Source organism: Salminus brasiliensis, chromosome 18 (genome assembly GCF_030463535.1).
Source record: "Salminus brasiliensis chromosome 18, fSalBra1.hap2, whole genome shotgun sequence".
Classification (NCBI taxonomy): Eukaryota; Metazoa; Chordata; class Actinopteri; order Characiformes; family Bryconidae; genus Salminus; species Salminus brasiliensis.
Genome location: NC_132895.1, coordinates 5,274,809 through 5,286,996, shown reverse-complemented (window position 1 = coordinate 5,286,996; position 12,188 = coordinate 5,274,809). Strand labels below are relative to the sequence as shown.

Below are 12,188 nucleotides of genomic sequence, written 5' to 3'. Positions count from 1 at the left end.
ACTTGACTACCCCACCAACACCCCACCCCACCCCACAGGACATTGTCAGATTAACTGAACATAATCAGTTATTATTATAATAATTATTACCACCTCCTGCTCAGTAGCACAACATTATGTTTCACATCACTTTGCACGTGGCCACTCATCCCTGCACTGTAAATTAATTTTCTATTTAGCATAAATTTAGTGTATGTATTGCTATTTATTTATTTATTTTAGTATTTTTCAAATACATTCTCTCATTTTTCACTAGTGAGGATGGACCCACACTCCCCTTCTGACCCGTCATGCGCAGTCAAGCCACTCATTTTCCGAACTGCTGCCAATGCAACATCAACGGGCAACCAACACGCCTGGAGGGAAGCGCTGCATACCCGGACCATTTCGCAGACACCAGCGATGGCCAGCACCGCAGCAAAGCGATGTGGGGAGAAAGTGCCATCTATCCACCCTGGAGAGAGAAAGGCCAACTGTGCTCTCTCTGAGCCTCGGCTCCAGCATGACCGGGATTTGAACCAGCCCTTTATTGCCATTTTTATTTTTATACATTTGTTATAAATTTGTTATATATTATATATAGTTTTAATGACAAGGCAAAAAAAACCTTACACTGTGTTACCAACACAGACCTTAAAACAAACAGTACGGAAATGACGGTCAACCAAGCTGAAGGTATTCCACTCTGACTGGAAGGGCAGCCTTATTGGGTATAGTGAGGCACTCAATAAAGCTCACTCAGCATATTTGGCCATATCTTGCTGATCGAGAATACCAAAAACAATCCTAGAGTACTTTTTAGTGTGATTTCTAAACTTCCAAAAAAAAAAAAAATCAGGCAGATACCGAACCTCAGATTCCAACTACTGCCAGCAACAACTTTTTAAATAACAACCAATAATAAAATAGAAAAATATTAACAAATTAAATCTAACACATCCGTCACCTGGTGCAGCTGATGTAGAGCTAAACTCCTGCTAGGCTGCAGAACTATAGAAGTAAAAGAAAGACTAAAGCTAAAAATTAAAAAGCTTAAGGCACTTGGGGACTGTATTTCAGACTGCTGATGCTATGAGACTTTTGTATGCTTTACAATGACCTGCAAATCCTCACAGATCTGATTAGGAGAGGAACCGGAGGAAATCCCCTTCCACTGGACAACCCTCACTTTTATTTAGTTAGTTTTACTGAGAGATCACTACTGAAATACTCCTTGATTTTAATATGAGTGTCACGGGACACAGACATGGGCCTAAGATGAAATGTCTTGCCTTCTAAAAAGCAGGATGAATCTGTACCTTTGAGTCTTTAATCTTCCCGCTCTCCTCCTCAGCTGAGGTGTCCTGAGTCTTCTTTTGGAGTGCAGGGTTCCTCCACCTCCGCAACAGGTTAGGCGCCGCTCTCCGGGCTCGGCCTTTGAGCTGAGCAGGCTTAATTTCAGAACTTGCGCTGTTCTCCAAGTCCAAATCTGGTTTCGGCAACCTGATCATACACATCAGCGCCAACCTCAATTATTATTATTTTTTTTTTATAGTAATACAGCAATTTACTGTATATTATTCAAACAAGTAGCCAAGGGACAATATGCTGTAATTACTGAACTACATTATGCAGAAGCAAAACTGCCACTGTTTTCAGTACTTTAAGATCACTAAACCAGACTGTATGGACCATAGAACTGTTACCAACAACAAACCGGCATACACCGATCAGCCATAACATTAGCACCACTGACATGTGGCATTACCAACATTAATTATCTTCATATACAGTGGCTCCTGTCAAGGGGTGGATATATTAGGCAGGACGTGAACAGTCAGTTCTTAAAGGTGAGGTGTTGAAAGCAGAGCAAGCATGAGCAAGTGTAAAAATCTGAGACACTCTGACAAGGACTGAACTGTGACGTTCTAGACCACTGGGTCAAAACATCTCCAAAACCTCAGGCAGGTCTTGTGAGATTTTTTTCTTTCTTGAATGCAGTGGTCAGTACTCACAAAAGTGCTCCAAGAAAGGGGCACCGGTGAACCAGCTACAGAACCGTGGGCAACTTTTGGCTTATTGGTGCGATTCATGGAGGCCCCACCGCACAACTTACAGAACTTAAAGAATCCACTGTTAACGTTAGCCTTGGTGCCAGAAACCACAGGAGACCTTCAGAGGTCATGTTGATTTAAGCCATGCCTCAAATAGTCAGAAGTGTTGAGGTGGCAGAAAGGGGGAGCTAATCAATATTAGGCAGGTGGAACTGATGGTATGGCTGATCTGTGTACAGTAACTGCATAAACTGCACAGCAAACGGCAAAGAGTCTGTCTGGATATCATTCTATTATGCCATGTTTGTCTAATTATTATTTCCTATATTATTTCCATATCCTACTGTACTGCTGGTGCACTAAGATCTTAATGTTGAAGGATCATAAAGACTGCAACAATACATTTCATGTTTTTGTCAATGTCAACAATACATTTCAATTATGCCAGTTTTAAACATGTGTGCTCCCTTTGCAATGTGCGTACCTGTCGTCAGGGGCCTGTCCTTCAGCTGTACTGTTCTCAGCGTCTTCTGGAACAGCCGCGTCAGCTAAAGGTAATTCAGTCGCATTAATAAGGCATGAAAAGACCAGCTATTATATTATTCTTATTTTTCTAATTTCTTCTTTTTAATAAAACAATACGAAAAAAGAAATATTTATGTGAGTCTAAATTCCTGTCATTTTACTTTACCCCCTTATGCTCTGTGACTTTTATTGCACTCTAAGGATTCCTTATTGGTAACTACACAATACACACAATGCACACAAACTGGCTGAGTTGTATCTAAATTCTACAAGTGGGGGGAAACAAAGCCAGGAACCAGGTTAGGAGCAGCAGTAAAGCCCCATCTGTGTGTTGTGTTAAGGTGTCAAATATTGCATTGATTTTTGTTTTGTTCCTTTACTAAAGGAGTGTGTGTGTGGTTGCTGGAGTATAGAGAGTATGCATGTGACGGCACAGGTGGTAGGAGTCACTCCAGCCACGTCACTGAGTGGTAAAAAGACTGGCCGAGTATGCACATGGATTCCTGCAATTCACAGAAACGACTAGAAACCAGGCACCAAAACAAGTGGGAGCTCACTGAGTGGTGAAGTCACGCTATTAAAAAACAGGTGCGGACTCTCAGCTCTCAGATATAAGGCTTTATCTTCTAAATAGGTGTGATTTGAGCCTCAGTTAGCTCCTGGCAACACATCGCTGTTCATGGGTGGATCTCTGTTAAGTCCAGCTGCCTTTAACTTGAGCAGATAATCGCTGGAGTCATTCCCAGTTTGGCCGTTTCACTAATAAACGCTGCTGCAGAGTGTTTTGCCACTCAGCCCAACTAAAGCTGGGCATGTTCTACATCATCTATATTTGTTTGTATGTATATATATATATATATATATATATATATATATATACACACAAACATATTCTGCCTGCAGCCCTGTAACACACCTGCTCTCTTTATCTGTTTGTTCTTCTTTGCACTTTTCCTCTGGGGGGAGATGGGAGTGGTGGTGCTCCCTCCATCATTGGAAAAGCCCTCGTTCTCCTTCTCTCCCTCCATCACATCACTCCCCGAGCTTTCCTCCTCTGAGCCTGCAGAAGAGCTGACCCTCTTACTCCTTGCTGCAGAGAAAGACTAAAACTCAAAACCACAGCTGCACAATATTTATTCTTATTACTAATATCAGAAAAGGCTGCAATATGTAAATGAACCATCTAACCAATCACTGTGTATTATTATTTTTTTATTACTATTACTATAATTTTATTTGTTTTGTTTAAAGTGTGCTGTGAGCTTCATGACCAGTCACAGCTCCAGATGAGTGTGATTTAATGAAGAAGGATAGTCCTTTATTCTGGTAAAAAAAAAATGCTCTCGACATACAGCAATACAATCCCAATACTGGTTTTTGGCTTGAAAAAGTAGAAGTAAAGGCGCAGAGGATATGAATAAAGAGTAATGCAAATGGATGGAAAGGTTGGACTCACCCGCTGATTTCCTCCGAGGGGTGCCTGAAACTTTTTGGGGCAGTTTGGCCCCATCTTTCTTTTTCTTGCGTTTCTTCTCCTCCTCTCTGAGAATCTTCTCCAGTAGGTTGTTGAAGAAATCAAGGTCCAAACGCCGCCTCTCCTCTATAAAGAGAGTTTTTAATCATCTGGTTACACCACAATTAAAATATGCGCAATACCCACTCTGGCCTGTAGAGGTCACCAGGGCCAGAAAAACATGTCCGTAAATGAATGGGTAAAATGGGTTAATCCCTGCCTGTGAGATATATATTTTAAAATATTTATTAATAACTATCTCAAGATAATTCATTAATACATCATTATATAATATAATACCCCAATTACAGGTAGTTGAAGCTGGTCATAGAAGGAGCAACCAGGAGCTCTCACCAGAACAAACCCCATCCAAAGAGACTCATATTAGGTCTGTGAATGTGTAAATATAGCACCCTTGAACTGAGGTTCTGTGTCTGCGAGTGTGTCTACAAATTTCACTTAGCTCTCCAGTCATGTGACTAAGCCTGAGATCAAGCTCCACATAAAATGCAAGAACGCGGTCAGTTTCCATATCACTTGTAGCGCGAGCTTGTAGCACTCCTGAACAACAGACACTGGGCTTGGGGAAATTATAGTGATTAGCACTGGTGACCCCTACAGGCCAGAGTGGGTAATTTGCATACGTCTTCGCTATTATTGCCTAAATAAAATAATAATTAAATGATATTTTTATAACTTAATTATTTAATGTGAGGAAAACAAAACCCGCATCTGTTGGTGCGCAGGTTGTGCTGGTCATCCTCTAGTCCTTCATCAGTGCTCATAGGAAGCGGCCCACAGGACACTGTAGGCTGGTTATATCTGGTTGGTGGACTATTCTCAGTCCACCCAAACACTACCTGCTCTATGGTGGTCAGTCCTGTGGTGTCCTGACCATTGAAGAACAGGGTGAAAGGAGGCTAATAGCAAAGTATACAGATGGATACAGTCCTCCTATATGGTCAGTGCGGCTGATATAATGAACACTGGGTGTAGAAACAAGCAGGTGATCACTTACTGAACGCCTTGTCTATTCTCCAGGAGTTTGCCCTTTCTTCCTTTTTAAATTTGTTCTGAAAGAAAAAGAAACACACAATATAAAACACTGCCTGATCTCTGTAAGATCGCGTACGCCACGACATTACACTGCAGAATTCAACTTAAGCAAAGCCTCATAAGTATGGACACATTTGGTCAACTGCCGTCCACAGAGAGAGCACTTACCTTAATCTCTATGCGAGCACGATGAGGGAACAGCTGGCCAATCATGGAGAAATCTGTCCCCACCATACTGATAGCCAAGAAAAACATGTCTGTCTCTGAACACATTTAACGAGGAAGAAAATGGTCAATCTCTCACATTTAGCTTTTTCTTATTTTATTAATTACACAATTTCTGTGAGTTTACATATCAAAAACTTTCATCTTCATCCATTAGACTTTAACAGGCAGAAAAACATGCATCTTAATTTGTGTCATTTTCAGCTTCTCCATCTGTGAACCATGCAGCTGCCACGCAGCCTGTGTAGATAACTCTGACCAACAGAAATGCTCCAAACTGACCTGGAGTTTTTCTATAGACAGTGACAATATATACAGATGTAGACTTTCTAATAGGCCCTGCCCTGTATTTGGCCTTATTCATAAAGCAGTCTCAGAGATCAGGTGTGTGAGAGCAGGAAATCATCAGATGGTGCAGAGCAGCACACATTAGCTGTCGTATTCTAACCTTTGCTGGACCAGGGTTTGGTGTAGGTGCCCTTTCTGAAGCTGGAGTAGGTTGTGGTGGATCCACGCTCAAATATGGGGTCTCGATCCTCGGCTGGATTTGGGCCTTTAACTCTGAGGACCTCCACGGTTAAACTGCACACACAAACATGGACAGAAAGGGCGGAAATTTATTTATTATGGTGTTTAATAAATGCCTTATTAGTAGTAGTAGTATTATTATTATTAATAATAATAATAATAATAATAATAAAGGGGGGGTGTGTAAAAGAATGAGGAGATTCAGGGGGGAGATTTACCCCAATGCAGATTCAGATAATTTTATATAGAAAATCTACTGATACTATAACAAGTGAATTAGGCTTAATACAGAGCATATGTCTCAAGTTCTAATATTGAGCTGTTCTTCAAAAAGCTGCAGTTTGTTTTGCAACCCTCTGGTGTTACAAAATTTCATATTTCCAAGATTTGCTTTAAAGGCACTTGCATATCAGATAATACAGTGGGCAGTGGTGGCTCAGCGGTTAGAGCACCGGGATATCGATAACAGGGTTGTGGGTTCGATTCCCGGGCTCGGCAAGCTGCCACTGTTGGGCCCTTGAGCAAGGCCCTTTACCCTCTCTGCTCCCCGGGCGCTGGAGTTGGCTGCCCACCGCTCTGGGTGTGTGTGTGTACTCACTGCCCCTAACACGTGTGTGTGTGTGAGTGTGTGTTCACTACCAGATGGGTTAAATGCGGAGGACACATTTCGCTGTACAGTCCACACTGTACAGTGACGAATACGTGCACCTTTATCCTTTATCCTTATCCTTAATACTCCTGTTTCATATCAAACTGTTCAGAACAATCTCAGCTCGCTCTATAATGAGACCGAAAGCACTGTGCAGAGAGATACTGCGACCCTAACCCGGTAAAACTGATTTCAGAAAGTCTCATTTCAGAAATTCTATATATTTACAGTAAAAAAAAAAAAAAGTCGTAGCTTCACAAAAGCAGTGGAGTGCTGAAGACAAATGGTGAGAAGACAAATTTCTGGGTGTACCTTTTACACAAAACTGTAGACGGACAAAATTACAGAAGGCAGACGACGAACATGTGGATCCATCAGTTAGACACTGCGAAAGGCAGAGACGAGTGCCTCGACCCGTCTTCACAGCCTCGTTTTTTGTTTTTTTTTTATTATTAAAGAACTTTTATCTGTATTAATTTGGACTGCCAATTACCAATCAACCTGTACGCAAGTCCGGTGAACCACCCGGGTCCCAGATTCAGGAAATTTCTGAACCTTATTTCCATATAGTGCCATATAATCACAAAGACATCAATAGAAATATTAAAAAACATCAAATTTGACGAGCCAACGTGTTTATAGACTCGTTAACTCGTCAGCTCAGCGAGTGTCGCACTGACCTCTCCTCGTCTATAATGAGAGATCCATCCGCTGCCACTTTGACTCTGGGGGCCAGTAAGGGCTCTTCCTCGCCGGTTGCACTGCCTGGCATTTCCTCCTCTTCTTCAGCACATTCCTCAACTTGCACTGCAGGCACAGCAGGGGGCGCTGGAGGACTGGACAGAGATCAGACGGACTGTTCACCTGAGAGCAGTTCTAACGTTTGCATGCCTTTTCTATAACACAAATGCTTATGTTTTGAGGAAGCAATTCAGTGTGATAGAAAAATACAGCTGATCCAGAGTCAGAGCATCAGACGACTCCAAACTTAAGAACAGCTCAAGCATTTAGCCTTATTTCCTATATACAGGCAGCGCAGTTTAAGAGGTTAAGGACGGGTGTAAACATGTCCTTAGTATTAAGACGTTAGTGTGGAGTGTAGAGCTGGGCTCTGGACTGTGGAGTGTCTCTTACGGTGATTTTGGAGAAGGCGGCGACACCGTCTCAGCGGCTTTCTGCTCATCCTCCACATATGACCTGTAGGGAAAGGAAGCATGAGCAGTGAGCAACACAGCAGTGTCACGACCCCCCAAGTTACTGAACACTCCTCCTCCACATCTCTGATTTGCCCTTCCACCCCTTCCACAGTACACTATATGTCAAATGTTTGTGGACACCCCTTCTAATGAATGCATTCAGTTACTTTAAGTTGTGCTAGGACACAGATATGCAAATGCACACACACACACAGCTTGTCTAGTCCATGTAGAGAAGTACTGCCAATAGAATAGGACTCTCTGGAGCAGTTTAACATGATGAAGCTATTGACACAATGCGGCCTAATGCCAGACGTGGGCTAGAGGGGTATAATAAAGCCCCCCAGCATTGAGCTGTGGAGCAGTGGAAGAACGGTCTTCTCTGGAATGATGGAGGTGGAGCTCCATCCAATACTTTTGGGATGACTTGGAGAGTTGGGGATGATGAGGTAGGGTGGTGATCATCATCCAACATCCTGACCTCACTAAAGCTCTTGTCGCTGAATGCAATCAAATTCTCCCAGCAGTGCTCCTCTAAAATCTAGTAGAAACTCTTCTTGCCTGGACAGTAGAGACAGTTACTCCAACAAAAGCAGGAGAAACTCTTTACTAATACCCTTGATTTCGGAAGAAACAATGAATGAGCAGGTGTCCCAATACTTTTGTCCATATAGTGTATTTCCAATGTCAGTAATTACATACGTATACTAAAGCATCCTGAGAAAGACACCATATCAATTAAACTTATTATCATTAGCTGAGACGAGTCAAAATAGACAACATACTCCAGCGAAGTCACAGAACATCCAACCAGTTGTTAGTATGCAGTCAGAAATAGGGCTGGGCGACATGGTAAAAATACTACATCACTTAGAGACATTTTCACAATACATGCGATCACAGACTAAAAACATCGGTAACGACAGATTCCTAAAAATTACCATGCAAATACCCTCCCGTACTGAATACAGTGACTATTACTCAACATCTGCTGCTCTACATCTAATTAACCCAGTCTAATTACACTGTTATTAATAAAACCTGCAGCTGATCAGTGTTTATTAAGCACGGACGATATCCTCCATATGCTTAGAAAAGCTTATTGTGGATCAGGCTAACAAAATTGATCATAATCCCATTTTTAAAAATTGTCATATATCCCACACTGGTTGTTGTTGTTCACAGGTTTTCCATAGCTGGGTTGGTTGTACCCGAGCTGCTATTCATGATGAAGCACGACAGTGGTTGATTAGATCAACTGCATGACCCCATTAAGCGCTACTGTGAAGCATGGCTGACACCGAAGACACCGAAGCAGACCAGCCAACCAGATTTTACTTGGTCTATGGTTGGTTTTGCTCGATTCTACTAATAATCGAGCATTTCGGCAGCCAGCAGCCGTGACCGCTAAACAACCAACAGACCACTACAGGGCAAACAGGAGAAGACGCGGTAAATAACCGAGACGTGAGAAACAGCATCACTTACTTCATTGGGTTGGTTGAGGGCAGGTAGTAAATGAGCTCTCTCATCGTCATCTTGGTGTGATCTTTCGCCGTTTTGCACGTTTTAATGGCCATCTTGGGCCTCTGGTTCTTCTCCTTCTGCTAAAGACATCAGTGAACAGCATTTCAGTCAGAGTGTTAACAGCAGCCTTCAAGCTGTCAATCACAGCATTTCTTAAAGGGAAAATACAGCATTTTCAGCCTAATCTCCATCCAGTGCATCTGTAGGGGGCAGGCCATTACCACGGCTTGTGTTTTGAAAAGAACATTAAGAAGAATGGAGAACCCGCTGACTCAGCACACTTGTCTTTAGTAATCATGATGCAGAAGCAGCAGATAAGGACTGGTTAAATTAATCAGGCTGGATTCACAAGAGAGTATTAAGAAAGAAATTCTTCTTAGATTCATTAAATTAACTGTTATTCTTCAAAAATCGACACTGGTCTCAGACTGGAAGACTTCAGAAGATCAGCCTCTAATAATTTGTTTTAAGGCTCAGTGATCTAATGGGCTTCCTCTATGGACCTGATGGCCGTGAGTTCGAATCCTGAGCCATCAGCCGCCAGAGCCAGGGAGAGCACAACCGGCCATGTTTTCTCTGGGAGGGTAGACGGCTTTTTTTTCTCTCCCAGCATGCTTTTCTCTCTCCGCTTGTCACTCTTAAGATTCGAGAACACAGGCGTCTGTTAGTTGTTGTGGTGGAGCTTTGCTCAGAGCGTGTCGGCTGCCCAGCCATTTAAAAACTTTGCATAGAGGCAGTGGCTGGCTTTTCATGTATTGGAGGGGACATGTATGAAGTCCTTACCCTCCTACTGTCGGGGGGCATTGCTATTGGTAGGGGGCGCTACAGATGGGTGAATTACATGGCAGTAATTTTGAATTAGAAGAAAAGGGGGAAAAATTTATCAAATTGTTAAAGAAAGAATTATAATAAATTAATGTATTGCATTTAATTGTTATCCTTCAATTGTTTTCCCTTAACTTTTCCATTACGTTTATTTCCAAAATTATTAGAATTATAATAACAGTTGCTAAAAATATGTTACATATACACCCTCACACTGGCCTTAAGACTGTGAGAGCCCACCCTTTAAAAACAATCACTGTAATAATTAGTTTGATGAGTGGGAAGAGCACTAAATTCCAATGAATGGTCACCTTCTGTGGCCATCCCTGCAACATCTGTAATGGGTGCAACTTAAAACAGCTGAATGTGTTCATTAGACGGGGTGTCCAGAAACATTTGGACACAGTGTAGTTTAGTGTGTTTGTGTAGTTTAGTGTGTTTGTGTAGTTTAGTGTATATATATATATATACAATCTAAATAGTGGTCTGGTAGGTTTTCTGGCTATCCCATGTCTTATTATATTATATGTATTATTTCACATTCATGTCATTTCTAGCTCTTGCTTACTGATTTTGCACAAAACCTTAATTAATTTAATAAAAATATATTTAGTTTGTTTTAAAACAACAAAAAGTGTCTTTAAGAATTTGTTTTGAAAAGGTTTTTCAAGAGTTTCTTTTAAGAACTGTGCTTAGTGTTCATCAGGAGACTCGTCGTAAGTATTTTCTTAGGAAAGCTTTTGTGAATCCGGCCCCAGAAATGACAGAAACTCATTACAGTAACTTCACTGATCTCTTAATTACAGCAATGTTTAAAAATAATGAAATGCTCAAACCTTGTCTTTATTCATTTCCTTCTTCAGAAGCTCTCGGAGTTTCCTAGCCTTTGCGAGCCTCATCCGGTCCGTTGGATCATTCATGGTCCTCAGAGCCAGCGGGACGTGTGCTGTGGACTGAGACTGAGACTGTGCTTCCTCTTTTTGGGGATTGGACAGACTCTTCTCTGAAGACACTCCATCACCCTGTTCCTCCATAGCAGTCTCTGTCTCTGACTGAGCAAGCTGGAGTTCATGAGACTGGGCTGGGATTTCAGTGGTGGCCGCAGGTTCTGACTGGATTTCTTCAGATGGGTTTTGATTGGCTGCAGATGGCTCGTTTTTCTCCAGTTCTCCATGGTCTTGCTCTGGAGGGTCTGCTGATGGCTGTAGGCTGGCCTGAAGCGCAGGTCCAGTTTTAGGCTGAGCTTTGGACTGCCTTCCACCTCCAGAGGGCCTTCTCTTCCCTCGACCTTCTGAGGCAGGCTGGGGGTGAAACAGTAAAATAAATACACATCAGTTTTCATCCACTTCATTCATCTATTGGTTCAGATTCTCTGATCATCAGTTGTAGTGATATTACACTACCTACCTGTCCTTGTGGAGAAGGGTCTGGAGCTGTAGGCTCAGGTTCGGGGCTTGTTACTGAGGCTTTAACGGGAGACTTGGGGGTCCGGGAGGAGGTGCGGGTGGAAGCAGGGGCAGCGGAAGTTCGGGGTTTGGCGAGGTTCGGCAAAACAGTGAATCGCTTTCTTCTCTGAGGGCCACTCGTGGGTATAGAGCTGGTCGCGGTGCTTTGGGCAGCAGCATCCCTACAAAACGAACACGTTCACAATTCATCCTAAACCACACAGTCTTTCTCCTGAACAGAGACTGAGCACAAGCTGAGTCCAACATCACACAGGTCTCAAAACACATGATTACGCACACAGAGGCTGTACAAAAGCCAAAGTGGGAACACTGGACATTATTCCCAATAACAGAACATGTGATTATTCGACTCGGTCTATGCCGTTTACCTTCCAAACTACACCTAATGTCTGAAACCTGTCTGTTATAAGTATATTTATGACATAATTACAATAATAATTACATTTATGACATCAGAGTGACTTACATGCGAATCATGTCACACAGTTAGATGTCTTGTCCAAGGACAGTGTGGTGTGCTTACCCTAGTCTGCCATTAGGGAGGTGATGGTGCTACCCATCATCCTCCACCACCAGTAAACAGGAGAATGATAAGAACTGGCGCTAAAAGTAACTGCTCCAGTTTTCTCATTAAACTCAGCTCAG

General features: G+C 42.4%; 1 protein-coding gene across 4 annotated transcripts in view; it reads right to left on the bottom strand.

Moving 5' to 3' along the window:
• Nucleotides 1-12,188, bottom strand: part of LOC140539636 (uncharacterized) — a 30,953-nt gene that overhangs the window by 16,301 nt on the left and 2,464 nt on the right. For 2 of the 4 annotated variants that reach the window (XM_072662378.1, XM_072662381.1), the window contains exons 3-14: nt 11,485-11,704; nt 10,914-11,378; nt 9,214-9,332; nt 7,664-7,726; nt 7,210-7,365; nt 5,801-5,934; nt 5,296-5,390; nt 5,090-5,144; nt 4,015-4,158; nt 3,475-3,648; nt 2,518-2,581; nt 1,299-1,482 (exon numbers count right to left, since the gene is read on the bottom strand). In XM_072662378.1, coding sequence (XP_072518479.1) covers nt 1,299-1,482; nt 2,518-2,581; nt 3,475-3,648; nt 4,015-4,158; nt 5,090-5,144; nt 5,296-5,390; nt 5,801-5,934; nt 7,210-7,365; nt 7,664-7,726; nt 9,214-9,332; nt 10,914-11,378; nt 11,485-11,704 — 1,873 coding nt within the window. The remainder of the gene's footprint in view (nt 1-1,298; nt 1,483-2,517; nt 2,582-3,474; nt 3,649-4,014; nt 4,159-5,089; nt 5,145-5,295; nt 5,391-5,800; nt 5,935-7,209; nt 7,366-7,663; nt 7,727-9,213; nt 9,333-10,913; nt 11,379-11,484; nt 11,705-12,188) is intronic. The other 2 variants (XM_072662380.1, XM_072662379.1) reach the window with 2 other exon arrangements.